This window comes from Enoplosus armatus, chromosome 18 (assembly GCF_043641665.1).
Source record: "Enoplosus armatus isolate fEnoArm2 chromosome 18, fEnoArm2.hap1, whole genome shotgun sequence".
Lineage (NCBI taxonomy): Eukaryota > Metazoa > Chordata > Actinopteri > Centrarchiformes > Enoplosidae > Enoplosus > Enoplosus armatus.
Window position 1 is genome coordinate 17764869 of NC_092197.1, and position 27038 is coordinate 17791906.

General features: G+C 45.1%; 1 protein-coding gene across 1 annotated transcript; it reads right to left on the bottom strand.

The window, feature by feature from the left end:
* Positions 1–1795: 1795 nt before the first annotated feature.
* Positions 1796–23710, bottom strand: tprn (taperin). The gene is made up of 5 exons (XM_070925235.1): positions 22054–23710; positions 21515–21933; positions 4274–4478; positions 2426–2550; positions 1796–1915 (listed from the first exon to the last, which is right to left on the bottom strand). The coding sequence occupies exons 1-5, from the start codon at positions 23708–23710 to the stop codon at positions 1853–1855; spliced, it is 2469 nt and encodes an 822-aa protein (XP_070781336.1). The 3' UTR covers positions 1796–1852.
* Positions 23711–27038: the final 3328 nt, after the last annotated feature.

A 27038-nucleotide genomic window follows, 5' to 3' on the forward strand; every position in this document is an offset into this window, starting at 1 on the left:
CGGACAAAGACGCAACGTCTCATCTCCTAACAGCAAAACTCCAACCTCGAAGACTGAACGTCTGATTGGAGGAATGAAAAAAAAAAAAAGAATAATGACAGGAGTAAGAAATTCATCTTCGTACTTATGAAAATATGGTGGAAACTGTACAACAATACTGGCCGAGAGGGGGGGGGGGGGTTGATCCTGGGTGTGTAAAGAATGAATGTGAGGCCATTACAGCAACACTTTAATCCGTTGGCATTATGAGTTAAAAAAAAATCAAAAAGAAATCTGGAAACTTGGTGCATTCTTGTATATAAAACAATCTTAATTTAAAAAAATCAAAACATATTCTTTCAAACACAGGCACACACACACACTCTTGCATTCGCTCTCACAAACACGCCATATTACAAATGATCAGAACCATTGTTGCCTTCAATGGACCGGCTTCTTTCTCTGTGGAATGTGAAAGTACATGAGGTCCGACTGGGAAAAAAAAAACCAAACCGTCCAGTTCCTTCCACACCAGCAAATTTGTCTTTACAAAAACAAAAAATTGTCTTTTGTACATGAGCAGGTCTCAGACATGCAAACTTCAACTTTAAGCAGGAATAAATACACGAGAAGCCAGAAGAAAACAAGAACAGGGTGTCAGGAGGTCTAACGGCTTTCCATAAACGTGACACAGATACCTTTTCATAGAGGATATACGGAAACATTCTACAGCATGACGAGTGTGTTTGTCACCAGCAATACGGACATACAGACGTTATTGGCCAAGGTCACTTTTTCCAAGCGTTCAGTCAGAAATAAAGAGCTGCTGCTGACTGACTGACTGACTGACAGAAATCTTCCCTGGGGGTGCATATTTTTCCCTCCCTCGTCGCTAAAGAAGGGAAGTGTGTTGAAGTTTGCTTGCCGTTAAGACTCCTCTACCAAACGTCCAGCAGCTTCAATACAGCATAGTTTGCCAGAAAACATTACAAAACCTAAAAAGGCATACAGAAGCTTTACAGTAAAAGAGAGCCAACGAGGCAGTTGGCTGAAATCAAAACATGCAGGTACAAAAACAACAAAAAAAAAAAGGACAAAAAACTACAATTGTGGCACCCTTTCACCATTTTTTTTGTTTGTTTTTGTGTTTGAGTGTGCCAGCGTTCTACACAAGCGGACTGGTTTCTCCACATCCTACATTTTTGGAGAACGTCATGTTTCCATGCTAACACTGAACTCTTGTCACCGTGGCGTTAACCTACACATGGGCACTGGTGGCTTCCTGTTCTTTGAAGGAGTTTGGTCGCTCGCTTTCAGCTCCTTTCGCTAGTCGACAAAAAAACCTGGAGTAAACGTCGGAGTCGAGACTTGGAAGCAGAGAATCGCAGGAGGGACGTGAGGCCAGCAAACTTCCTCCAGGGTCCAGAGAGGAAGACGGACGGTCTCTCTAGATTTTGACCATGGATTTGATTCTGTCGGATGTTTTGTTGGTGAAGACGAGGATGAGGAGGGACGCTGACAGATCAACTGTCCAGGTTCGCAGGGGTGGGGGGAGACAGTCCAGCTGCTTTTGGGTTCAGGCCAGGAAGAAGGTGGGAATCGAAAACATCGGCCCCCTGGCAAAAAAAAGCTGTTCTGCTCTGATATGCGGTTGATAACGTGGCGTGTGGTGGTACCGTGGCAGGATGTCAGCCAAAACAAAAAACAGAAACAAAAAACACAGTGTTTCCTGTCGGATCAGGAAGATGTGCTTCGAGACGGCTGGAGTGTAGAGCTGGAGGCAGTTCAGGCCCAGGCGTGGCAGACCTCGCTGGCCTCCGGCTGCAGTCTGGTCCCACAGGTGTGATGCTACTGTACAGCTGACTGGTCCAGCTCAGAAGTAAAGAGCGGGCTCGCTGCTGTAGTCAGACAGGGAGGAGCTGTCTGCCGGAGTGAGCTGAGGAGAAAAGAAAAGACAGCTCAAATGTTTTCAAATTCAAAAAATTTCTTTCTTTTTTTTTTTTTTGTTGGCAATATATTCCTACACCCGGAGCTGAACCCTATTTTCCACATACAGGGTGGTTTCCTGCTGGTTACAGGATGGAAACAAAGACCAATTTTATCCGCAACACATATTAAAAAAACGCATTCTAATAGTCTTAATTTATCACCACAGATCATCAGAACACTGCACCACACATACGACAAAATTAAGCCCTTTTAGTCCGAATTTAAGACATAAAGCTACACACTTAATGCACAATCCATAATCAATAATAATCCATCCATAATGTTGTAATGCTGTCTCTTTAATAAAATGCCAAACAGCTGATCTGCATTTTTCACTCTTTCTAACGACGTCTCATTAATTAAAAAACGAATACCACAGAGTCAACACTGAAATCTACAGTGGGATCTAGGCAGGTCCTGGCTCTCATGCTGTTTTAAACTGGAGGCGTCCTCTCACCATAACTTCCTCTGTCATCTGTGTCTGTTGGGAAGCGGTGTCGTCCTGGTAAACACTGTCATCATGCTTGTGCTCCTGCCAGGCGCTGAAGTCCACAGAGTGCTTGGGAACGTAGCTGGAAAGATCTGCAGACAATTAAAAAGACATAACGTGTCACCAAAATGTTAATAACTTTTTTTCTCCACGTGTGGTTTCCACTGTTTTCATTTTATTTTCATATTATATATATACAATGATTTATAACATATTACTTTTTTGAATGTTATAAGTAGAAATTGTAGAAGTCAAAATGGAAAGACAAGTCCAGAGTCCTCGATACACTCGTTAACTGTAGTTCACCGTTTGGCCAGTAGGGGACTCTGTCATCACACTTAATGTTGTGTGTCTGTTGCACTCGCACCATGCACATGAGGGTAGTGATGTTAATATAATAAAGAAGCAATGACCTGATGGATTGCAGTGTTTCATGACATCTCTTAATAAATTCCCCTCTAGACAAATTCTTTGACAGGCCGTTCACAGTTCATAGTCTGATGCCTGTCATTTTATTCAGCTTTGAGAAGTGAAAGCAGCAGCTCTGTGTGCATCTTCGGTGATTGACCATGGCTGAACTCTGCAGCTCGGTGAAAGGGTTGCTGGACACATAAAGACAGAACTAGACATCAAAATCAGCTCAAAAGCCTCTGTCAGCCTCGGCCTCAGCTGCACGTTAACAGCTTCACAAGGCATGTGTTAAGGGGATGGGCTGCCATAAACTGATTAGAAATAAAAGAATAATGTAATGCAGTCAGATAGTTGTCCTCTCTCTTGCCTCCATATCCACCGTTAAACAATTTAGGCATGGTGTCATTTACAGCCAAGTCAGACAGTTTCCACTGCCTCGCTAATCTTTTTATTTGGTCATCAATGGCCCATCATGGGAAGAGCTGAACTGCAGAGTGAAAAGCAGGGTCTTCACTTCATCCCTCAAAGAACTGGAGGACTTCCTTATTAAAAAAAATAGAGACCAAAACACCACTGGATACAGTTCAATACTTGTTTCAATTTAAGGCTTGTACACACAATATGTCCATCGCTGTGCTTCCTATAGAAGATCCATGTCCTGCAAATCTCTTCAAATACACTTTGTTGACACTGAGTAATTGCTGTTGATGCTGCTCTCTATTAACATTTTGGTTCTTGTTTATCTCTTCTCACCACTGCACAGAGTTGTCCTCCTTTTAACGTTTCAGGGTTTTTTTCTAGTGCTAATGCTTCCTCATTATTTTGTTTGTTTTTCTTGATCTCGCGTGTCCCAGAAAAGCCCTCTGCTAACACTGCTTTTACATGAGTGCTACATAAATACACTTCATTACACAATTTGTACTTATTTCCATCCGAAGAGGAAAGCTCATGGGGTGTGCAAAGTGGAAAGGGTTCTATCCTCAGCGGCGCATGAATGCGCTCGCTAAATTTAATGACACGTTTTGATTTTTCTGGCCTCACGAGTACAAATTTTGACCTAATGGCTGCTTCAGAGCAAAGTTCACACGGTCACCAGACAAATCATCAACAGGGATTCACCCTGTGGGGGCCACGAACATCCACAGTGACATTAAAGAGACAATGGGCCATTAGAATTCGGGACTTAAGTGTTAAGACAAGTAGAAATTTTGACCTAATGGCTGCTTCAGAGGAAAAGGTCAAAAGGGCCACCAAAATCATCAGGGATCATCCTTTGGGGACCATGAATATCTGCAGGAAATCTTACAACAATGTGGTCAACAGGTGGGGTTAAACCTGCACATCAAGCCTGCCCGTTCACCAAGAAAAACATGAAATGCACCGTCACATTTCATGCTGCCTCACCGTTGCTGTTGGTCGTGTGCGCGGGCGAGGTGGTGAAGCTGGGGCGGGGGATGTGGATGCGTCCCACCATGCTCGGCTGTTCGTCCGCCACCTTCCCGTCTCGTTTGTCCTCCTCGTCCTCCTCCTCCCCGCTGTCCCACGCGCTGCTCTCTGACGGATACTCGTATGTGCTCTTGAGACCCGACTCATTGAAGGAGATCGTGAGCTGCGAGAGACACAGAAAGAATTTAATGTTATCTTTGTCATTGAACTGCTTTGGTTTGGCAGTATTGCTCGTTGTTTTGCTGTCCTGATAAAGATTTAATAATTAATTAAGAAAAAAAGAACACATAGCAGAAATGGCAGCAATGGGTAAATGACTGACTGCTAATTTCCCCTGCTTCCATATTTTATTTTCACTTCACTGGCACCACATTAAAGGCAATAACAGCAGTCACCAACCAAACGCCAGCACATTTTGGTTGTGGTTGGTAAACTTGGGCAGGTGCCCGTTCATGATTTGGAGCGAGTTTTGATTTTTAGACAATAAGAGACAATAAGGTACGGTAGTTTCCTGGCAGGGACTGTTCACACCTCAAAGACTCATTAGCCACTTTGGTGCGTGTCCACGGGGCCTTTGCGGGGCTCCCAGTCAACCACAGTGTGCATAGCAACAGTTAACCGAAAATCATGTCTTCAAATCCCCACACTCCAAAATATCTGTCAGACAAAATAATCTTAAGTCTTAAGTCCATTTATTAGCATTTTCCAGGGATTTCAACCGTACCTCATGGTCTTCCCTTATACCCATATACGAGCACCTGTTATTACGTGACTGAAGTTCCATACCTAGGTCACGTGATGACAACTGAGCCATCTCCACGACAACTGAGCAAACTCTGTCCACCGAGGAAAGCCGTGAGATGCAGCGGAGAACTCGAACTAATCTAAAATAAGTGGATCTCCAGTTCAGATTTGTTTTGTCAAATTTCATGATCAACCCAAATGAGTCATTTCATTAAATGATATATATTATTCTTAAATGAGTGAGTTAACATTTTCAAATTGTTTGGGGGGGGGGGGGGGGCTTGTAACTGAGGGGCCCTAAGCAGCCACTCGTATGACCTCTGAAGACCAGCTTTGTTTATGAGCCACGTGTTCACCAAGAAAACAAACCACCCCCTGTTGACTGTTTGCTCGCAGAATTGCCAAACTTTACAGGCATCAGCCAAGATTCAACAATATCAGACATCTTCTCATTTCACAGACTTTAACATAATACTGACGTCACTCTCCGTCAAGACTGCTGCCTTCTCTGAGCACAGTGAACATTAACAGGTTACCACTTCCCTATTGCTCTGTAATTAAACCATCTATACCAAACATTTTCATGCGTCTCCGCCCTCTGCGATCACTCCAGCGATGCCAGTTTAGCCAGACACAAGACTACCTCATAACTTATTCAGCAGAGGCTTTTAATTGGGATTCTTGGAGAGGCAGCTGCAGTTTGTTCAGGCCTGTCAGGTGGCTGCACGTCTACTGCACCTCGCGTGTCCTCTAAGTGGGACAGGTGGCAGCCTCGCAGGAGCTCGGGGCCCTGTGATTGATCGTGTCAGAGTGTTCGCTGTAAGACATGTCTGCTTGGCAACGCTTCAGTGGTCTGCAAACACGGATCCGCGGGCTGAGACGGGGGTGCCCTCCGCACGCCGCTGCCCCGTGTAATCCAACATGAGTGGCAACTCCGCGACCAGAGACTTCAGTGGTTTAGGCTGTCAGTGAGAAAACGGACTGGCATTTATTCTCACAGGAGACATGTCAATCCTCTGAGAAGTTACTGCTTCAGTAACGTTTCCAGGATGTCACTGAAGCTGTCGTAACATCCAAAGTCAGTTTTCACAAAAAGTGATAACACTCTTTCTGGCTGCAAAGTGTGACTCCTTCTTGAGTGCAGTCTACCTTTTATAGGTGTGTTCCTTCTTTTTTCTTCTTTTCAACTTTTTTTCTCAGGCATCTTATGAAAAGAAAAAGCCTATATTTGCGTTAGTACACCTCTATTTTATGATTCTTAATGCAACGCAGCCTCTCTTTTGGCACTCACAAACCTGATGGATACAGTTTTCGAATGACAGAAACACCACAGATGGTGTCTAACAAGTTAATATTCATGCGGTCTGGAAACATGTTTGCAAACTCAAAAAAAAGGTTCTATTTCTTTCTCCTGAGTTGCCATGGAGATGACAGTCGACACACACACACACACACACACACACATATAAACAGCAGGTTTGTCCGTCAGCTGACTGCTCTTAACGCACTGTACCTGGCTCCATCTACTCTGCAGGCCCTGATCTAAATCTGCCCTAATCTCCATCACAAGGCCACGAGCCAGCAACGCCACCTCCGACTCAAGACCAGTCAGGGTTCACACTTAACCTCGATTTCAAAATGTCATGCTTGCTCCATTATCCTTCATGGGCTTCTTAATGGTCTGTTCTCTGGAATTACGGTGAGGTATGTGATGGTGGAGAAACCTTTTTTTTTTTTTTGCAACATGATATGCGAGTCAGTGAGATGCGAGTACGCAAGGAACAACATTTTGTCTTACACAATACTTACTTACTCAGTAACCTGGGAATTAAACACATTTCTTCACATTTACAGATGTCAGCGTCCTTCTGAAGCAATTTCCTGTATACAATTTATACAGTATATAGTATTTAAATGGTTTACAGGGATTTGTAGATTAACCTATTCTTATCCATTATGGACATTTCAATAGAGAAAAGCCATTGAATGTAGTGTGATTCTTGTATGTATGGCACACAAAAACATTATTATTTTGCATGATACGATGTATTTCCATTCAAATCAAAAAAGTAAAGAAGGATAAAGTAGCACCTCAATAGGATCTGATATGATGACTGACTAAAGGCTTAGACGTTCAGGACAATAGTTTATAGATTCAGAAAAGGGTCTATAGATATAAAATAGCATCTACAGATTAAGGACGAGGGTCGACAAATTATGGACAAGGGTCTGTAGGTTCAGTCTTGTCTTTAGTCTCGAGACTAAAGACTAAAGACAAGGGTATATAGACTCTGTGTGAGAGTCTTTAGGTTCAGGACTATAAATTAAAGCAAGAGTCTATGGAGTAGATGGTGGAGAGTCTACAGATTCAAGATAAGGGACTGGACTCCAGATGAGCGTCTAGAAAATCTGGAAGAAAGTAGATAACAGGTACACAGTAGATTGAGGATGAGGATCTTTATGCTGACCTTTAATCGATCCCAGGTTTCTCCCTTTAAACTCCTGGGACAGTTGAGGATCAATGACAGATGAGGCTCGAAATGTTCAAACATTTCCTAATTCATTTTTTTTATACAGTAGTGCATCTTTATTTTCATCACGACAAATGTTCAAGGTAAGAAACACCCCTGACCTTTCAGTACTGTCCAAACTTTTCAACACTTCAACCCTTTTTTTTCTCTCTCTTGACAGCCACACATTAGTACTCAGCCACAGTAACAGTACAATCCGCAAAAGAACCCAATCCTGTGTACAAGTACAGGCTCTGACGCTACGTTACCATCTCTAAAAGGCCCTATTTTTAGCCCCCAAAACCTCCTTTTTTTAGTTCCTGTGTCAAATCTTACACCACAAAAAGCGTTTCCTTGCTAAACTGGCATCCTGTCTTAGAGGAAGTCTCCGGATGCCAAAAGCGAGTCTATCAATAAATCAGGCTAGCCGCTGGGCTCGTTTCCTCTTTCACTGTCTTTCACTTTTCTTTTTGTATGGTCTCCTCACACTCCTGTCAGATGACACTCCTCTGAAACGCCTTAGTCGATGTCCTCTCTCTGACTTTATACTTGAGCTGTTTAGCTGCAGCATTAGAGGAAAAGAAAGAGTAGCAAAACAATTGTTGAGGCAGATTGTAACAGATCTTTCTATATAAAAAGGGACCTCTCCCGAAAATGGACCGACTACAAAAGGAAGTGTGCATCATATTCAAGAGAGTAGTACCCCCTCTATTCATTTTATTTTATCTTTTTTGGTTGTTTCTGTATTGTTGTATTTATTGTAAAATAAATAAAAACCTCTCCCAGCCTGCTGCTGCTCATGTTTGAGCTTCAGCTGTGGGTCTTTTTTTTCCATCTCTATGATAAAAGCCTGCATCATGGAGGCAGAAGTGATTCGTCTTCTGTCCTCAGGCTGTGGGACGGGCCAACGGGGGCCCGACTCAGCCCTGCCGTCCTTCTCATTCACCACGGGGCGCTCAGACAGGACTCTGCGGCATCGGCAGGGCACCAACAACTGACTAATTGTTCTGGTTTTGTTTTATATTTATCAAAGACTGACTGTGTATTGTCGTAGTGCTGTGGCTTTTAGACAGTTTCAATAAACAGACAACACCTTCATATCAACATAGCACTCTGTATGATGACGCATGAGTGAAGAGAATCTGCGTGTGATATGATGACAGAGTTTTGGAATTAGGTGATTAATAAAATCTTGATGGCAAATATTCCTCTTCGTCTAATCTAAGGTTCTCTTCTTTCACTTGAAGCCTCCAGATCTTGATTTGGGAGCAAAAGAGTCGGAGTTCACCCGTGTACATTACAAGCAGAGTTACTTATTGACCTGAACTAGAAAAAGAAACATTATATTGGTGTCTGGGTTAAACATATGGGACATTGTGTAGGACTAGTTCTCAAAGTGAGGTGAAATGTGTTTAATCAAGTAAGATTCAGTGACGGTGAGAATCTTCTCATGCAAAGTTACTGGGTTATGTGAATGTGTGAAAAAATGTAATGGTATGCTTTTTGTATTTGAGCTTATAGGTTTTTGTTTTTTTCTAGCCATCACTGCAGAAACTGTTGTCATTCCACCCCCACTTAACTTTTCAAATTTCATTTCTATATTGCACATAAAGCAGGACTTAAAAGTAAGGGAGAAATGAAGGAAATGGGAGGGAATAAAATCATTGCGACACAATCAAACTGTTCAGGAAGCCAGTGGAATCATTTGAGCTCTTTTTTTTAGCTTGTTCTGAAAAAAAAAAAAAAAGAGAGGGGGGGCGTTGAAGCTGAATACAAAATGAAAAGGACTTGTTAGGACTGTGCTTGTCTGCAGAGTTGGGAGCTGCTGCGGCGGCTTCGACGCAACCCGACTGAGACATCAGACAGGGGGGGAAGACATCGAGCTGAGCAAATAATATTTCTGCAGAAATTTACTCCGCAAGTTCTTTCCACGCAAGTTTCTATCAACTCTGCATGTCTGCAAGTTGAGACACAAAGGGACATAAGGGAGGACGGACAAAAGAAGAAGTGGGAGAGAGAGAGAGATAGAGAGAGAGGAAGAAGAAGAAGAAGAGAGTCAGCTGATGAGATTATGTCTTCATGAATGTGCCTCGGCCAATAGGCGAGATGGGAGCTGTGCCAGGACTTTTTTTCCAGGCCACCCAGCATGGCGTGTCCTCGTTTGGTGAAAAGTGGTTCCTACTGAATGGACGGACACACACACACACACACACACACACACACACACACACACACACACACACACACACACACACACACACACACACACACACACACACACACAGAGGGCGAGTTCCCTGGCAGTGCTGATCGGGTTGAACTCGAAAGCTGCCGAGTTTACAGTGGAGCTGCGACACACAATAGCGCTGCTAACCACTTAGGGTGTAGCAGCATGCGAGCGTTCGTGTTGACATGACGTGCGTCTGTCTGGGTGTGCATCTCTTCAAAGAAGTGCTTCTATATTTATCTCAGTGGGGCGTGGTGTGTACATTGGTGTTGTTATTGGGTGTGCACCTGCTCATATACAGTATGCGTAGAAAGGCATCTGATGACTGGTGGAAATGCAATTTTCTGCCAAATCACTGCACCTATTATGGCACGTTAAAGTCCTCTAAAAAGGACGAGCTGACTGACCAGGTGCCTGATTAGAGCTAATCTCCAACCAGATAGATAATATTAGAACAGCACCACAATGAACCGGCTGAGGAGCATTAACTCCTGAAGAGAGGGATAACAAAGCCTACATGTACTCAAACAAAGCCTGCGGTGTATCTCTCCGCCGGGCCGGTAAATTAGGATAACTAGCGTGAACTAGAGGACCTCATTTAGGAGAAACAAAGTGGTAGGCGCATCATTAACGATCATGTGGAGGAGATATTCACGTCACATTTCAAACGTCTGCTCTTTTCTTTTATCCATTTTGTTTTTTTTTTTTAATCGTGTCCTACATTTCAGACGTGGATCTTCCCCCCGAACAACCGTCTGCAGCTGCGCTAGTGAAATAAGCTTAAAAAGAACATTCTGACATTTTGAGTGCATCATGCATGCATGTTTTCGAGGAAATCAGTATCAATTTCATCTCTGTATGTTCAAATAGGCCCAAGATGTGTTTAGCATAGCTTAGCATAAACGCTGCAGGCAGGGGAAACTGCAGGAGTGGCTCATTCTCATTCCAAATAATGAACGAGATACTGGGGTTTAATAAGTTGTTTTTTTTGTTGTGGTTTTGGAGGGTGGTGGGTGTTGTGATGTATGAGCAGAAGTATTTCAGGCAAGGGGATATAAAACACTGCCGCTAATAGTTGTGACATTACGAGGAGAGGGACATTCAATCACACAGAACTTCAAAAAGGATGATATAATCAAGTCCAAGACTTTTTCCATTGTGGTTGTTGATGTAAACATAGTAAATATGCAGCAGTCCGGGTGACTCGGCAACATCTTACGACCAACAAACCAACACAGTCAATACCTTCATCAATAAAGTAAAAAAACACATATTTCATCATCATTTAAAGCTGTAAAACACACCCTTCACTATGAGCACCACAAATAAAAAATTCCATTCACCTCCATTGTATTAGGGTGGAGGGGAATCAAAAAAACCTGGACAAATAAAACTGGAACTATCTGCATCTCATAAAGTCCCAAAACACAATAATACATCAGCCCAAATGGGCCGTCAATGGTAGATGATGATATTTCTGAGCTGAAATTATGTTTCATGAAAGTTTGTGCAATGATTGGGATACTTGTGCAACGGTAACTTATAGCCCCATAACCATCAACACTATAAGCACACATCACTAAAAAACAAAAACCCTCTCCTACTGTATATTAGAAGAATGAAGCTCTGTCTGAAATGGAATTAAATCATTAGCCGATGTTGGAGCAGCATAGTGATCATACCAGTAAGCACATTCTTCCCAGTAATTATGAGTCATTTGCTGACTGCCAATAAGACACACCTCAGCGGCAGATCGCCTTCAACGAGCTGACAACAGAGGCGGGAAACAAAGTAACTTGTCGGGTGCAGGGATTCACTCGCTGGAGTCCAGCTCCAACCCAAATATCAGACCTTTAGGCCACCAGTGACCCAAAACACTAGAAGAAGGTCAGTGCGCGCTGGAGCTAAAACCACAGCACACCTACTGAAAACCCCTGTGGCTGTATTCCATGCAGCGGATTCAGGTCAAATGTACTCAAATGTGTGTAGGTGTTGTCAGATTTCTCATCATATATGGAGGTTAAATCAGTTCGGTGTTTATGTGGAAATGCTTCTACAAGCGTTAATGATTGAGTATCACAACACTCATAAAACTGTGGAAACCCGTTCACGGGTGTGGGTGGTTGGTGCTCGCAGTTCTGGCTGGCGACGTGGGCAGCGAACAGTGCAAAATCTGTGTTTACACTTCCATGTCTCGAGACCGTGTGAGTCACTGCTGTAATAGTATGCCCTTTGTAGCCCTGTGTGTGTGTGTGTGTGTGTGTGTGTTTAAGTCTCCCTGTGCTATCAGGGTTGGATTATCTGACTGATAAGAAATGAAGCAGACCCGTTTCCCAAACTTGTTGGTACCAACGAGCCCCCGAAATGGATCTGCCGCAGACCAGTGCGGCCGTTTCAACGATGTCTTGTCCCATCTAAGACCATTTCTGCTGATAAGAATGAGCTGGCACAGGCTGATGTAACTGCACACACTGCATATGTAAGGTGATACCAGCTGGGTGGAGATCGAAACCTATCAGCAATCCGCACTCTGTCACTGTGGGAGCGTTTAGGGCGTTTAATACATAAAAGCTGGAGTGTTGAATGAAAGTGTAGATGGTCGGGTGTGTCTGAAAAGCCACAATCAGGACAAAGGACAGGACAGCATCCCCGCACACTGGATCAGGATCGAGGATATTCTCTGAGGAAGATCAGAACTTAATTGATCATAAAATGTTTTTTCCACTTGGTGGACCCACTATAATTCCTTTAAGGGGTCCCTGGGATGACTCATGGTTTTCAGGGGTCAATATGTGGAATTTCTTCCTCACAAGACTTAAAAGCGGCTCATCAATGGCTTCACCGGGCACTGTCTCCAGTTTTAAAAGCCAAAGAGCGGAAGAAAAGCCAATGGGTGTGTCCCACATCGATCCTTTCTTCAACTGGATTCTTGGACCGTAATGAGGCTCTCGTTTCAGTGAACTTTGGGACAGGGATGAGTCAGTGATGGCCACAGTTTCAGGGAGGCACATAGTAAAGATGTCACACACCAAATAAATGTGGATAATGTGCACATCCAGGAAGAAAGGGCAGTGCGAAGAAGACCTCGGAGGTCGAAATGTTGCACTGAACAATAAACAGAGTTTTTCGGGGAGCTTGCAATATTCAGTATTTGCGGCAGTATTAAACAAACTGGACGGTGAATTTTCTCCGAAAGAAGAACAAACAACTGCAGTCAAAGCTCGTGTTGATAAGAAAGATGTGTCAGCGCTACGTCACGTTTCGTTGCTCTCGCTGGTTGTAGGTCAACCCAGTTGCATTCAGAGGCATTCTGCGCTCTGCGCCCCTCGGAAATAGAAAATGAACTGAGAGGTTTCAGACTATTTCCCATTTGCAAAATTGGTCTGGCGACTTCAGCCTAGCAACCCGTCTCACTACTGAACACAAAGAGATGAAACTGATATCAAACTCCATGTCTTAGTCCTGTTTAGAAAGTAGTGTTTAGTGTTTAAGCTTAAGCTTTTTCCAGTGCATTCTGGGAATGATCGAGGGAGCTTTGGCGATAGGACATGTGGCTAATGGTCAATTCTTTGTTCAGTTGGCTATGCACTGAACTAGGGGCTGTTTTGGGATATATTCTGAGTTATGCCTTCTATTAAAAAATGTCCACCTTGGAGTAGTGCATGTTTTTACACAGTCTCCAATGCCACAAAAATTACAGACATACCAGCGTTGGCATATGTTAACCGATACATTGAGTCACAAGAAACTGCAAGACAGGAATGCCAAAGATATGTTTGAGGTCGTTTAGAAACTGTGTTCAGCAGAGAGCCCTCACAAGTTTATTTTACAACTGAAAAATGTCCCGCTGACCATTTCCTGTGGTCACATTTCTGTAACAATCATATTCAAAGGATCCTCAAAAATGTCCAACAGTCCACCACTGAAATGCTTTGCGTTTAGTGCTAATTAGCAAACGTTAGCATGCTAACACGTTAAACTAAGAAGGCGAACATGAACATTACCTGATAAATATCAGCACGTTGGCATTGTCACTGTGAGCATGCTGCCATGCTAGCGTTAGCATTTAGCTTCGGCACCGCTGTCTGGGCCAAAGCACGGCCTCACAGGACCACTGGCATGGCTGTAGGCCCTTGGTGTTGTTGTTATGTTTTTATGTTTATATGGTAGAAGTCTCTCTGGTGTCAATCTCAAAAATCCAGAATCCGTCGGGTTCGAATGAAAGTATCCGAAACGATAAGATGGTGCGAGTAAGAGACGAGCCAATGCCGAGGTTAAATACAAAGACAAAAAGAACATCTGAAAAAAAAGAAACATGCACTCAACCCCGTACTGAAATAACTGCCCTTGGCTTCGCACTGGGCCTCCTGAAAACACACCAGTCCTCTCTTAAGCATCAGAGGGCTGAGCTGTTTGGGTCTCCACCCACAGTAACACTGATTTAGCTTCGCTGATTACAGAACGTGCTCACCAGGAAAACCCATTCAAACATCTTTATTGGACGACGTTTCAATTTTTACGCGGGTCTTCGCCAGGTCAAAGCGCTCCTCGTAACAACTACGTACCCACCAATTACAAGATCAACAACATCCACACTGACACAACAATGTGTGTGTGTGTGTGTGTGTGTGTGTGAGAGAGACAGACAGAGAGAGCGCGTGTCCTTATCCTGGAATCCTAATGACAGGATAGAATGGCCGTGGCTCGTGTTGCCCTGGCGACAGGCGCCATGGATATGTGACAGAGGGAAACGGGAGAGTGGAGGTGGAGACGGGCAGCCAGAGAGAGACAAACATGGCAGCAAGACAGACAGCTTTGGATCGTGTAAACAGGAAAACAAATGATTATTAGGGGGCATCAGTGATTCACATGGTGACAGATGAAAACACTGAGGTGGATGATACACAGCTGCTACAGAAGAGAGAGTTTGAATACAATTTGCATTACGCACAAAAAGCACCACATACAGCTCCAGGTTCCCAACAAGTGTTTTGCATTTATAATCGAGGAGAGACAACTGGATGTATTCTTCCGTCCTCCAGGCTGGGTGGGTTTTTTGCGATTTAAGATTCGATGTTGCAATTATCAATACAACCAAACAAATTCATCCAGGAGAGGTGGATGTCAGGGCGGATGGCGGAGAAAGAAAAACACTACACGTATTAAAAGCGGCCTCTACCTGCCTCTTTCACTCGCCCACTCTGTTTCCTTTTATAAACTTTCAAAAAGTCCCGTCCGCTAGCGTCCTCCGCTTTTAGCCTCCTCGTCGTCTTACTCATGCACTCTAAAGACGCACACGCGGACACACTCAAACGCGCACACGCTGAATTAAACATGACTATGATCGTGGGGCTTTGCTGACTGAATTCTAATTACACTGACTTTGCAGGGCTGCACATGTGCCTTGGGGCTGTGTGGGAAAACCTGCGAGTGTGTGTTCGTACGTGGGTGTTTATGCAGAAATTGCATGGCTGGTGCTTGTGTGTGTGTGAGTGCGTGTGTCCACATCCTGCAGCCACAGAGCCCTCGGAAGAAATGACAAGCTTGTTAAAAGGAAACCATATTTGCACTACCAGTTATATCAATAATACAAAAAACAGAACTAGCACCTCCGTCATTTGACAGTCAGTGAGAGACAAAGCCATCTGATGTTTTTAAAGTCGCTGGTGGGACTCAAGGACACCTTCATCTAGTGAAGACTTCTGTCCTTCACTGCAAAGTTTCTCTGTCGCACTTCACCAGACAACAGTTACACACCTGACTTATAGTGACTTATTTTAGCGTCTCTTAGCTCACTATTTAGTTTTGGTTGGGTCTTACTGCTCTCATCAACTTTGTTTTCAGTCGGCTGTTTTGGGCTGAAAAAAAAAAAAAAAAAGAAGAAAGAAAGCTCAAATAAATCCAGTGTAAACTACACGACCAGCACTAAACACCAGACAGACAAAGGTAGCAAGTAGCTGGTGAACACTGTGGAGCATTTAGCAGCTAAAGAGCCACATGTTTTTCTCTGGAGGTGGTGGAGACCAAAACAAAGGTAAAAGGAGAGTGAATATTGGGCTTAACATTCATCAGGCAGCCAGAAACACTACTCCAAATAAACACCAATGCCGGTGATAATATGTCAATGTTGTGTTTGAAGCAAAAAAAAATAAATGAATGCAGCTTTAAGATATAAAATCATACACGAAACTGTATCCAAAACCAACTTCAGACATCATAAAACTTGGCCAGGTGCCTGATGATGTTATAGAGCAACATAGCGCCTTTTTTTTTTTTTTAGCTCAAACACATCCCCCCTCACAGAATTTCAGAATTTCAGAATTGATCTCATTGCAAATTTCAACTCCAGACCCTCTACATCATCAGGAGAGTTCTGTTTTCATATGTCTTGATTGGAGGGTGGTGCCCTGATCAGAGTTATCGTGACGTTGCCTTGGACTTGGATGCGAAAGTACTGTGCAAGGCAACATGACAGATCTTAAAACAGCATTACTCGATTTTCTTTGCAATGAACATTGTAGGCTGGGGCCGCGATCAACTGATATTATTATACACATATACTTGTATATATAATTTACTAACTCAAAGAGGATTTAGTGTGAGATACAACTCCACTTCAGCACTCTTAATCTTCACCACAGCCTAAATGAGAAAAAGAAGCACTCAGGATAGTGCACGGCCGGCTGAATTAGTTTGAATTCTTTTTTTAAAGCAATGGGGGGGGGAGTGGGGGGTGGTAGCTTTGCAGGAAGTGTAAGGGAGGAGAGATGGGGAATGTCTGCTGGGCAGTAAATAATTAAACACAATGGACTTTCACACCTGTAGCCCAGGCGCACAATGTAAATGAAGGAGTGTGCCCTTTCATTGGCCTTCCTGTGTTACTGAGAGCTTTTAACCATTTACGTTTGGGTATTTTTAACCTGCTGCATGCATGACATTTAACCACAAGAAGAAAAAACACACTGCGTTCTCTAAACACAGATGAAAGTAATGTCCTTCACATTCATGCACAGAGGTGGGGGAATGTACGGAGTGCTGCAAAAACATGACTTTGATATGACTGGAATAGAGGGAGAGGAGGGTAACTTGCTCTTAAAGCACACAAAGTTTTATTCACGGAGGAGCAGCGAGCTTGTAACCTTCTTGTTGCACCAATGCATGGCGTCAAGGCATAGTGTCAATGTGTACTTAGCACTACAGTGAACACTATTGTTGCACATCAGCGTACAGCATATTTTAAAAGTAGGTTGCTTTCACACCTGTAGTTTTCTTCATTTCAATTCAATTGCTGCCTTTTGGTCCTGTTTCTTGTTCACACTGACTCATTACAAACAGACCAAGAGCAGTAAACACGAAGCCGTGTGTGTTTATTCATCTTCTCTGGTGACACAAAGAGCTCAAAAAGCAATACGCCTGCACCCACGTGCTGACGTGCATATGCATCACCATGGTTACCCAATGGTCTTGCAGCAATGTTTATACAGACCACTTACACCCCAAAGCCCCATCAGAGGGGTTCAAGTACTCATTTGACAGGTGGGAAACACTGGCTGTGGTGGATCCGTAGCTGCACATGTGAATCCATACAATTACATAGTTTGGAATCGTTCATTCTTAGGCTGGGTCTCCTTTTTCTTTGTTGGGTCGAGTTTGCACTCGTTCTCACTTGGAGTGGCAAAAGCTGGTTGTTTTAACCATTTATGTCACATTTAGATGTTTGCTACTAGAATACTTTCTTAGTTTACTGTCAGTTTCAACATTTGGTGTTAAAACTGCCTCAGATCAGTTAGATTTTATATATCTTTGTTTGTAAGATCATATTTTCTAGTTTTTTCCAAGTTAGGGGGGCGACAATCTTTCCAGGTACCCCTGCTGAAGAACTCCTGGGGTACGAAAATTCCCCCGTTGGGAATCACTGCCTTAGGGAGAGATCACTACTTTGTCAGTTCCCACGATCAGCAGATGGACTGAAAAGTAGTTTAGCTTTTGAATTGAAGCTTAAGATCACATATCTGCTATTATAAACTCCTGTGGTTGGTCTGCTTTACTTTCACACCACAAACAAACTGCACCAGAGTCTGCTTGGAACCGCGCTGAGACCCGCTTTTCCAGGCGGCCTCGGACCAGCTGTTTAGTCTGCGCCGGAGTCTAACTGTCAGCTTTCACAGCAGCCCAAATGAACAGACCCAAATGGACGAACACATCTGAATCTGCAGCAAACAGGTGTGGAAACACCATTAGTTCAGCTAGTTCAATCACAGGCTTATGCTGATTTAAAATGAATATCAATTTAACAGATCGATATCCAACCAAATCCCAAGTTCCACTCGGCTAACAGTCATACATCTGAATAATCATCGCTGTCTCTGTGCGAACGCTCAGAAACTGGGAACACTGGGGTTCACGCGTAGAATCCTCTCCCTCACCCTCTGGATGTTGTGCTCACCAACACATGGGACCGTCTCCCTTTTCCCATAATAACCGGTCAGAGGGAACAGAGACTTCAAAAACAAACCACTCCCCCCCCCCGTGTCTTGTTGCCAGCTGTATCTCTCCTCGACAAAGAGCGGCAGCATCTACCACATGGAAATTAAAAAAAAAGAAATCTGACAATTCTGCCTGCGCTAAGTCAAGAGAGCCCGGTCCAATCAAACTGCAGACGAAAACTCGGTCAATCCTGGCCTGTGTGTTTCACTAGAAAGCCCGAGTCGATTTTATGCAAATGCGGGAGTGATGCGGTACAAGAAGCTGCACTTGACCTACATAGCTCCTCCACAATTCCTTCCCCAATAGAGAGGAGGAGATCACAGGAAGCTGGAAGCAAGGGGACAGGCCTTATTAACCACCACTGCACAGGAATAAAGTGGTGCACTGTGGGTAGAGGAGGGGGGGGGGGGGGGGACAAAACAAAGCAGAGTGGTGCTTGTGGAGCGATGAAGACGAGAATGCAGGAGATATTGTGCTGCAAGTGGTCCAGCATCCAGCACTCGTACAAGTGTTGAGAGAGTTCAGAAATCAGGACGTGCAGCAGGAGAGCGTGGATAGAGGGAAATGCTTTTGGAAAATCTAGCGGAAGAGTTGATGATGTGCTTTGGTCAAGTTCTCAAGTCCTGACGTGCACATGGAACATTCTTTTTCAGCCAAGTTCCTCGTAAAAAAAAATGGTTTGGGTTTGTTGGGAAAAAAAAAGAAAGCTAAAAAAAAAAAAAAAAAAACCCAATTCCAGACCAGGACACCGAGGCCGTTCTCAGAGGCTGCTCTCGCACAGAAGCGGCACTGAACAAAAAAAAATTCCACACAAATTATACAGGCCGGGCCGAGCTTCGATGCTTTTGTAATTGCCTGCGCAGCCCTGCCCAGAAAAAAAAAAGAGAAAAGAAAAAAAATCTGGGCCTTGATGATGACCAAGAAGAGCAGACCGACAACAAAAGGAGAAAGTGTTCGGCTTGTGAGCGACACAAGGACAAAAGACAGGATGTGTTCGCGTCTCACGGCCGCGGTCACCGGGCAGTCTACGTGCACACAGTGAAAACGCATGCACCACAACCCGGTTGCGTGGGTTAGACTCACCCACACACAAGTCTGCAGCCTCAATATCCGTCATTATAAAGTCACGATCTGCAGGCAAGCGTCGCTCGAACCCACGCGGCTTTATCTTGCATTCTAGCCAACAATCCCAGAGTTTCCATTGATACCAAAAATATGACGCTGAATTACATAGAAATGTGGAGAAAAACCGCCGCCCTCTGCAACATCCACCAACTCCCATTTAATGTAATGGTGCAGCAATAAAACATTTGGCTTTCTGGGTCTGAGCGTTGAGGCCGGGTACCGTTTGAAATGTTTCGATACTGCTGCCCATATGATAGCAGTTTCAGTCCCGACTCCAAAACAGCACTTAGAGAAATATAAACAGGCTTTTCTACAATACCATGTATTTCATTTAACAAAAGAAGCCAAAGTATTACAGCTCAAGACCCAGCCCCGCAGAGTGCAAATGTGCTGTTTCCACTTGATAAAACCGTGAGTAGCCCGAGTTTCCTGCCCCTGATTGGAAGAGGTAGCTGGATTTACTTGGAGAGCAGAGGATTAGAGCAGACCAGGTCAGGGAAACAGGACTGCGGGCCAGCGTCTGAGAGGCCGACACACCAGCCCAGATTGAAGAGCCGCCAAGAGGCTGAAAATGTTCAGCATTAGGAGGCGTGATGTGGTGCTTTGTCGATCACAAAGGGTCAGGGTTGTGATGCAACTGGAGGCATCCCATACCTGTGGATGTGCTTTTTCCATTTTTAACATTTCCAATTTGGCAGTACAGCAGGCGAAGAGGAAGGGTGAGGGTGCTGTGGTTTCATACTCCACACCCTAATCATCTGAGACCGACGCACCTAATTATGTGTTATGTTGTGTTAAAATTCAAGCCACAGGCTGAGATCTTTGGCTGTCAAGAGCAACGTTAACACCGCCATGCTGAAAATAAGGCTCGACACTCGGGCTGATCCGCAGCAGAATGTGCAAGCAGCCTGCAGCAGCTCGCAAAAATTAATTAGAAGCATTCTACTGATACTTAATTAATCCCCAATACAGATGAAACAGGAGCAATTTGCAGCAAGACCTCGGCCAGATATCAGATTATGATTGTAAGATAACCGTGATGCCCAGAACACAAAACTTTGCTATCATTTAATTATGATTTAGGACCAGGCCCGGCTTTGAACAAAAACACAGATGAATTGGACTGTAAAAGAACCGATAGATTTGCTCCTCAGAGTCCGGGACGGGTCAGAGCTGGCCCGGATCCACAAGCTAAATCCTGAGAACTGAATACAGCCTTGATGAGATTGTTCAGTCAATAGGCTTGGAGGGCCACCTAACCCAATAATGCGCTCTGCGACAAATAACGTGCCTTTGTGGGACGGCAGGAAAAAGCCCTGCGTTGTCGTTCCAAGTGGCTGTGTAAACACACGCTTTTAATCCATCGGGCCTGAGAGCAGGTCAAGTGACGGGACGCAGGAGGTTTTAGAGTAGCCGACGCGCTCACAACCACAACACTGCGAGGACTTCACCATATGGTGGAAATGCTGCTCGAATCCTTGAAATAAATAAAAAAAAACAAATAAAAAGCACAGGTGACTGGAGGACGCTGGCTTGGTTAAAGAACAATAAAGTGACAGATGCACAGAGACGAAAGGGAAAACAAAAAGAGAGCCTTTTCCTGTGTGACGCTTGACTGCTAAATTTAGATCAGAGGAAACTTTAATAATCCCCCTGGGAAGATTTGGCACATGTCATGCATACGATTGTAAGCACACAATAATGTTCCTACTCACTGCGTGCTGCAGCGCTGACGCGTATGTTTTTCAGAGAGGAACAATGATCCAGCAATTAGGGCTGCAAACAACGACTATTTTCATTATTGATGAACCAGTCTTGAGTGTTTCTGGTTGACTGATTTGTCAGTTGTGTCTATAATATTAAAAACTGCCCATCACAAACTCCCAGGGACTAAGGTGGTGTCTTCACATGGCTTGTTTTGTCCACCAGACAGAGGTCTTAAACCCAAAGATATTCAGTCAACAGTGATATAACACAGAAGAAAAGCAGCAAATCCTCACATTTGAGAAGCTGAAACCAGCTATTTTGTGGGCCTTTTTTGCTTGATAACTAAACTAGTCAATTAATCAACTAAGCCACAAAGTTTGGTTCGGCGTTTGCTCTCACCTTCTTGCCTGTGGAGCCCGTCTTGGAGAGGCAGGACTTTGCGAGGGAAAGGTACCCACCAACGACCTCAATCTCCTCCACAGCGGGGTAGCGTTTCTTCAGCAGGGAGCCCAGCTGAGCGTACGGGGCCTGTGGAGGTGTAGACCCCGGTGGAGCCTCACTTGAGGATTCCTGCTGGGGCTCAGGTGAGCTCGGCTGGGCCTCGGGCTCCACCCTACGTTTAGGCACCACAGTGAAGGTGTTCCCCTTTCTCCTCTGCACCATGGGGCTGGGAGCAGGGACACACTGCGGGGGTTCCACTTCAATGTCGTCTATGTTTGTCACAGGCAGGTGATCCACGGGAGGTTGTTCTGGAGCCAGGGAGGGGGTAGAAGGGACAGGAGACGGGGCAGGAGAGTCGGAGGGAACCGGAGAGAAGGAAGGTGAAGATGGGACAGCCGGAGAAGAGGGGGGTGAAGACAGAGCAGGTGGAGAGGAGGGACCTGGGGTTAGAGCAGGAGATGGGGACAAAGGTTCTGCGGTCGAAGGAGGTGCAGCACTGGCAACAGAAGGAGATGGTTCAGGCTTGGATGGCCTCGCCAGCCTCTCGACGTCCTTCTCCTCCTGCAGCTGCTCCTCATTCTTCTTTGAGGATGTCAAAGTGGGCAAAGGGGTGTGGGAGGTTGGCACTCCTGGTGTGGGCACCTCCGTCACTCTGTGGGAAGGGGAAGACTTGACGGGGCTGGACGGTACCGGGCTGCCTGATGCAGATGAGGCAGCAAGACGGCTCTTGGGGATCACTGTGAAGGAGTTTCGGGACTGCAGGCGCAGGTTTGCGAGGGCCCGCGCCTGGGTGTCCCCATCAGGAATTCGGGTGAGGTCTGGCTTAGGGGAGGGACGGATCTCAAAGTCAGGCGTGGATCTCGACACCTTGGATGAGATGGGGCTTGAGGGGGACTCGGCACGGGCTAAAAGAATCTCCGGAGAGCATGGCACCTTGGGTTTGGGTGGCACATCGGCGCCTTCCCAGTCTCTCTCTCTGGTGGGCTTGGTTTGCACCCTGTCTGGCTCATCTCTGGAGGTGACAGCTGAGCCACGGCCTCCACTCTCCTCAAACCGCTGACGGAAGGAAGACACAGACTGAGGGGGCCCAGCAGGGCGCTGCGGGCTGCCCTGCTCAGAGACAGCAGGCTGTGGCTTTGGTTTGGAAGACCAGGGACTCTGGAAGACAGGTGATGATGGCTGGCTGCTGCCCGGGCTGCTGACCGATGGGCCTGGCCTGGGCTTTGGCACCAGATCTGGCTGTGGCTTGGGCCAGAGTCTTGGCCTGCTGCTGGAACTACAATCCAGGTCCAGCAGGTTCTCCGTGCTGTGGGACTTCTTCTGCAGCTTCCCGTAGTTGCAGTCAAACTTCTGCAGCATCCGGCTAACCCTGCCTTGACTCTCACCTGTCTCATATGATAGGACCTCATGATCAGGGCGGCCCAGGGTGCTCAGGTTCTCCTCACTCTTGCTTAACGTGGTGTCATAAATGACCACTTCCTTGGCTCTTATCTCAGTAACAGCACTCCCTCTCCGGTCCAGGAGGTCGTTCAGAGAGCTGTAACTACTGACACCGTTTTGCTGCCATTTAGACCCGGTTTGTAGCCCTCCAGCTTCCGGAAAGTAATCCGGATCCGACTCAATTATGATAATATTGTCTGCTCGGATGGTGCGTATACCGGGTACGCTGCCGTACAGCTCCAGGATGTGCTGGACCGGACGAGTGGCGTTTTCTCGGTCCTGTCGCCTCCTCCGCTCCTTCTCCAGCTTGATGAACGGGTTCTCCTCCAGCGGGCCGAGGCTTTCCTGTAGCACCAGGCTCTCCTCTCTGTCGTCCTCCCTCGAAGCCGTCCTCTCCGCGGCGGTCGGCCGCGTCTCTTTGTTGTTCGCGAAGTGTTGGCTGGCTGTGCTGATGGTATAGTTCCGCCCGGACCCGCCGCTCGGTCCGCCGTCACTCGTGGGTCCGCTGCTGCTGCCGTTCACGTTTCCCGTCAGCTCGCCGTTAACCCGCTGCGGGCCCGCACCGCCGGGGCTTGTCTCCGCGGAACCGGCTCCTCCAGACCCGCCGCCCTTCGCTTTCCTCCTCTCCAGGATCTCTCGCTTCCAGGCCGGCATCCTCGGGCTCTCTTGCCCGGCCTCTTGACGGAGGACGCGTACCTCTCCTCCGCCAGACATTGCGGAGGGTTGTTTGGAGGGGATGAAGAGGAGAGAGGCAGGCTCCGAGGCGGTTTTGCCGCGGTCCGGTGCGGCTCTAAAACCTGTATCCGGCTCCGACTGTACCTGCAGCACCGATCACCGCACACTCACACACATCCCCACCGTCTCTTTTTTCTCTCTCCTCTCCCTCTGCTTTCTCACTCTCTGGCTCCGTCTCTCCACACAGCCCCTGAACGCGGCCCCGCCCCTCCGCAGCAGCACGAGCGGCTTCGGCAGTCCCATCCGCTACTCGATTGGTCGTCATGGTTTACAGACACGCCCCCTGCCTTTCTGCAGACCGCCGCACGTAGAAACAAACCACTCCCGTTCTATTGTTGACTGGCTAAGGAAGGCCTGTCAATCAAAAGTGTTGCGTTCAGGTTCAACCCGCCCCTCCCTTTTTTGTTTACTATATTTAACGCCATCAGTGGATGTATTTTATACTGATTACATATAGATTTCTTGTCAATATCGTTTGTACTCATAGTGCTCCATTTAATGTTTAATTATCGGAAGTACGAATTATTTAATTACAATCATAGCCACGTCGTGAATTCAGTTCCACAACAGAAATATTCTATTATTATTGCTAAAATGCGTAAGAACTTAATTTATCTCTATTGTATTCATGTAAGATACTTAATAGTGACTTCATCGTGCTTCGTGTTTTACTTTACTACCTTTTGTTTCCCAATAATGTTCCAAATTCATTGTTTTTTTTTGTGGTATTTGTATCGTTTTCCGATCCAACCCGCCTACAGTGTCACTGGAACCACAGTTGCAGATCAGGGATAGCGTGGCTCTAACTTGTTTTCGCTCGGGTGTGATAAGTAGGGAATATCCGGTGCCGGAGTTGGGGGCTGACGACTGTTCGTTCATTCAGCATTTGCCGGTGATGCCACCTGTCGATAATCCGGCAGCAGTAAACACACATGAGCCGAGAAGTAGCCTGCAGCACATGAATCAGCACTAAGAGGGCTATTCTTGGGTACTACAAGAGATTACTGTACCTCATCAAACATTTATCACCGAACCACAATTAAGAACAGCAAGACTGAAGTGCACAGAGGAGGAAAATAATCAAATGCATCAAAAGAAATAGGTCAAAATGCACCTTTGTCTGCTCTTCAAAGCTGGAGTGAAAGAAATTGAAGCACAACTGGTGGAGCTGATGTGTCGAATGGAGAATTTGAGTGGTGACGAAAGGAGTTCCATCATAGACAGACACTTTTTTTTCTTCTTATTTCTTTGTGGCTAATATTTTAAATTCCACTGATTTAACACTTAATCCATCACAGAACATGCATACATGCAACAATAATGCTGGCTACCTTTGACAGAACCCAAGTCTGTTAACTGATTTACTGTAAAACAGAAGCAGAAAACATTAATTAAAAAAAAAAGAAAAAGAAAGAAAAGGTATGGTTTGGAGTGATCTAGGATTTGTACATGGGCTTAACCGTGCAAAAAGATAGGTCCTATGTGTTGTAGTATACCACGCCCATATAAAAAGGCGCCTCCTTGTGGCCAGGGAGACCAAGACCAAGTAGATCTAACCCTACACCCACTGCCACACTCAAATATTCATTAGGGGACATTGGTTATATGTTTATGGTTTATTTACATGTATATACAAATGACAATAAGTGTGCCATAACAAGAACATAAATAAGATCTGGTGAATTTCTTTCAAAAAAAAAAAAATTAACATATACATATTACACAGAAATTCACATCGGGAATTACCTTAAAATGAAGCCTTAAATACATGCAGTACATACACAAGGTAGGATCGAACACAGATCAAATACATTACATATTGTACAAATAAACAGCAATACTCAGGGAAGACGTGTGCACACAATTGACTGCTCGTGGAAATCGCATTCAGCTCTTCTTCATTGGGGCGAGACTGTGAGCTGACAGCAAGTTTCAGAACCAGCTTCTTGCTGTTAAGACCACTCTCATTGATGGAACGGGCAAGCTAGGCATCTTGGAGGTGGTGGTGGGGGTCGGGGGGGGGGGGGATTGTGTGAGCAACACTCCCAGCAACAGGCAACAAAGTGAGACACAAGATAATAAACCTAAACAAATTGTGCTGCAAGCAATGTCTTCCACTAGGAAAAAAGCAACAAAGCTGCAGTAACTTCTTGAGCTCCGTTTGTTAAATTTATGTGCACATGTGCATCAAAACATAACTCTGGTATCAATTTTCCTCTGGCTCATTGTCTACCATTGATTGCACAATGTAAAAAGGCACACCATGTCCCAAATACACATTTACTGCTCTCCTACTGACTCCATGTATTCCTAAAAGTATCAAAAACTCACAGCCATAATCCATCCTGGTGAAAAATGGGGCTCAGAAAATTTGGGACGAACAGTGGATTCATTGGTATTCATTGTCTAAGTACAATTTACTTCCATTCAGTCTTCAGAATCAACTTAACGTTCACTGTAGCAATAGTTATCATTAAGTACATTTAAACTACATGGCCAAAAGTATGTGGTACTCCTATTATTCTCATAGATGATTGTTATAATTACAAAACCACAGCTTTCCACAACAGGCTTTCAGGCTTTCCACAACATTTTAGAACCTGGCTGCAGGGATTTGCTCCCATTCAGCCACAAGAGCATCAGTGAGGTCGGCCCCTGGTGTTGGGGGATAAGGCCTGGCTCACAGTCTCAATTCCAGTTCATCTCAAAGGTGTTGGATGGGGTTGAGGCCAGGGCTCTGTGCAGGCCAGTCAAGTTCTTCCACTCCAAACTGGCAGAACCATTTCTTTATGGACCTGGATTGGTGCACGGGGGGTGGGGGGAAAGGGCCTTCCCCAAACTGTTGGAAGCACACTCTTGTGTAAAATATAACTGTATGCAGTAGCAGTAAGATTTCCCTTCATTAGAACCAAGGGCTCCAAACCATGAAAAATAGCCCCAGATCAAATGTACACAAATGTGTATGGACAGGGATGTTCCCATACTTTGTATATTTTAGGATTTAGCAACACACAGAGGAGATTGTCCACTTCTCTTTTTGAAATACTGCATTGTAACTTAAGCGAGTATTGACAATTTGTGTTCATTTTGAAGCTATTCGAAACACAAAAGATAGAAAACTGGATTCTGGTGAGACCTGGGACATGTGTTTGAAAAACTCACAATTGCTTTTTCTGTCGTAAAAAAAAGGTGGCAATGAGCCAAAAGAAAAATGACACCATTGTTATGCTTTAAATCTCTAAAGGCAGATAAAGATTGCTCTCTGCTCCTGTGTTGTCGGTGATGTGAAAGCACAGCCGCTGACTCC